The sequence below is a fragment of the Rhincodon typus genome, chromosome 5 (assembly GCF_021869965.1).
Source record: "Rhincodon typus isolate 14 chromosome 5, sRhiTyp1.1, whole genome shotgun sequence".
In the NCBI taxonomy this organism is placed as follows: Eukaryota; Metazoa; Chordata; class Chondrichthyes; order Orectolobiformes; family Rhincodontidae; genus Rhincodon; species Rhincodon typus.
In genome coordinates, this window is record NC_063336.1 from 30334777 (window position 1) to 30337918 (window position 3142).

At 43.6% G+C, this 3142-nt stretch overlaps 1 protein-coding gene across 1 annotated transcript in view; it reads left to right on the forward strand.

Annotated features, from left to right (window-relative positions):
* Window positions 1-272: 272 nt before the first annotated feature.
* tbx18 (T-box transcription factor 18) overlaps window positions 273-3142 on the forward strand; it is a 20351-nt gene continuing 17481 nt past the window's right edge. The window contains exon 1 of the mRNA XM_048596718.1: window positions 273-357. Coding sequence (XP_048452675.1) covers window positions 273-357 — 85 coding nt within the window. The remainder of the gene's footprint in view (window positions 358-3142) is intronic.

Consider the following 3142-nt stretch of genomic DNA (forward strand, 5'->3'; position numbering starts at 1 on the left):
AATAAATCTGGGTGCATTCTTCCATCGGTTTGAAACTAACCGTCTCTGTACTCAAATCTCTATTGTATTAATGCCCCAGTACTCAAGTCTGTATATTCTTAAATCCCAGTACTAGCACGCTGTATGTTCTTTGCGTCCCAGTTCCAGCTCTCTATTTTTTTATGTCCTAATACTAGTTCTCTGCATATTCTTATGTCCCAGTACAAGGTTTCTGATTATTCTGGATTTTTCTTTATTCTCTGTTTTGTTGTTGCTTGTTGGTTTGTTCCACGATGTTTTTTGCACGAAGTGCAGCAAGCCAGATCTGTCAGAGGCCTGGTCACCGCCGGGCTGGTAAACTTCGCTCTGAAATGTTGAGTAGGTGACTGGATCGGTGCGAATTTGTGAAGGAACGGGCAAATCGAAAGGGCTGGCCGAGGAGCCCAGAGATGGAGAGAGAACGAAAGACGGAATTGAGTGGGAGATCGTAACCGGAGAGAGACGGAGGGGGGAATTTGTGGCGAACTGGATTTCCTCATTTTTGTATTTCACTCTGATCGATAACCTTGATTCAACTGACAGCAATAGCGACAGCAATTGGACAGTCAGAATTATCTAATGCTTCGAATCTAGCTTCTAGCTTCAGATAACTAACTTCTGGGAGTGTGGGTGAAGGCGGTTGCGCAGGAATTTAAACAGAAATAAATATGATGGTTTTAAGAAAATGAGGGTACGAGAGTGAAGGACAGAGAATAAAATCTCTAAAACATTAAACCCCGAAATCAAACCTAGCCAGGCCAGCAGCACGTTATAATTATTTACTTGTATCATTTCTCTCGAGCTTCATTTTAACTTGAAACACCATCTGAATACTCGTTCTGAGCATTTTTTTTTAAAAGGTAACCATTTAAGATTGATGTGAAATTTCTGAAATGAGTTCATGGGTGATTATTGCTATCAAAATCGACAAAAACTCCCTTACGCAACAAACTTTATTGGAACTGATCAACATTTGATGTAAAAACTGCCCTCAAAAAGACCTTTAACTACAATGTACATGCAAAATGACTACAGATAAAGATTTCACTCTGATAATGTGGCATTTGAAGTTTCCTATACAAAAATAAATATTTTAAATGGTTGGTTACAGAGTTAATGGAGAGAGAGAGAGACTCAGAGAATGGGGATGGGGAGGTTGGTGGTCATCAGTTTAAATGGATTACTCTCGGAATGAAGAAAGGTTCGGAGAGATTTCCTTTGGCGGAAAGTTGACACGAAATGACTGGCAGAGACCTCGCGTTTTTTTAAATCGGACATGTACACATCTTTACAGCCGAGGAATATGCCAGGTGATTGGAGGAACTCGGGGCACAGTAGCATTCGTTTGGAAATACTTTAGTGAGAAGCCTACATTATTCACCATCGCCTCCTGTGCTGTAAACCTATCTGACTCGGTGTAAAGATGTTTGCAATCACAAGAAAACTGTGTCTACCCTTATCAAATATTCAGATACTAACGCCCTGAATTCAATTCCAGTTTAACTGTTTTGCGCAGACTGTTGGTGGCATATCGGCATTAACCTCTTTATTGAACCATTGCTGCGGTGCGGCTAATCAGATTCAGTGAGGTATAAATATCTGAGCGAATGTCAACAATGTTCTATTTTGTTTCTGTCTGGATTTGATGTTTTGGGGTTTTGCTCGCCGTGTATTTGGTTCAGCCTCTCTAAACGTAAATGGGCGGTAAACGCGTTGTGTTACTGGTTTTAATTTAAACCACTTGTATTTTATTTTATTTAAAATTCGTTTCCCATCGTAAGGAACACTCCTATACCAGCTATGTGGATTTTTTAAAAGAATAAATCCACTGGTTTAGTTTATAATTTACCAGCAGATATTTCTGTTAATCATTTTGATGTATTTCCCCGCTGACCGGCTCACCACTGGTATTTATTGCCACTCATACTGGAGCTTGTTGACATATTTGGAAACATTATGCTATTCCATCTAGATGTCCTGCCATGCATCTGTCTATGATTTAACCACTATCCGCAATATATTTGCTCGTCACTCCATATACGTCTACAATTACAAATCAGCCTACTGGCACCAGTGGCGTGTTGAAATATTGGCTGAGCATGTTACTCGGTAATATGGGAACTCTTGCCCGATACTTACCTGCATGTTAAACTTCAGCCATGCCAGTTATTTGACAGCACTTAGGGCCACATCTCCCCGCGGATTATTGGCGTGGAGTAGGAGTATTTAGAATTATAAGAGCGCCCGATATCAGTTTTAAAAACTGATTCAATACTGAAGTGGATACAAGAGGGCGGAGAGTACGAAAGGGTAACATGTCTGCCTTGGTCTTATACGCGGTAGGAAATCGGCTCGTGAGATTGGGTGCAAATGAAACTTACGCTGCAGCTTGTTCTGGTGCCTGTCACGTTGTCGCCAGGCATTAATAATTATCTCAGTTCCGGCTGGGGGTGGGGGAGGATGGCACAAACCGAGAGGTATGCTGGGTTCGGGAGTAGGGTGTTTGTGTGTGTGTCTGGAGGGGATGAAGCGAGACTTTCTCTGAGCTGATGCAGTGGAGCTGCGCGCTCTGGGACCTGCTCCTTCCCTCACTTACTCACTCGGCCTAGGAGAATCGGTAGATGATAATGAGGCCCCTTTTCTCATTGGGCGAGGTGGACAATCTGCGGGCGCTGATAGGGCGAGGCGGCTGTGATTGGCAGCTCACGGGCCCCGCCTCCTCCCGCCGCCCTGTGTGTGTTGGGGGTGGGTGTGACACGCGTGGAGCTGAGCCGCTTCAACCATGTCCCCCTCTCTTGCTGTTCACAAGTGCTGACAGATCAAGGCAACAAAATTCAATTACCAGCCCTAATTACGCTTAGAAAAAGAGAGAGAGAGAGAGTCCACCCGCGGCGTCTCCACTCCATGTCACTCCAACTGGCCCACTGGACAAGACGGAGCGCCCTTTTTTTTTCTCACTTCTCACTCCCTAACTTTCTAAACCCCATCACTATTTTCACTCAGCAGTAGGCATTGGATTCAGATTGGGAGTTTTTTTTTAGATTTGGGGGGGGTGGTAGGGAGGTGGAGGAAAGAAAACAAGTTCTGAAGACAAAAATCAGTCTCTCTCTCTCTCACACACACA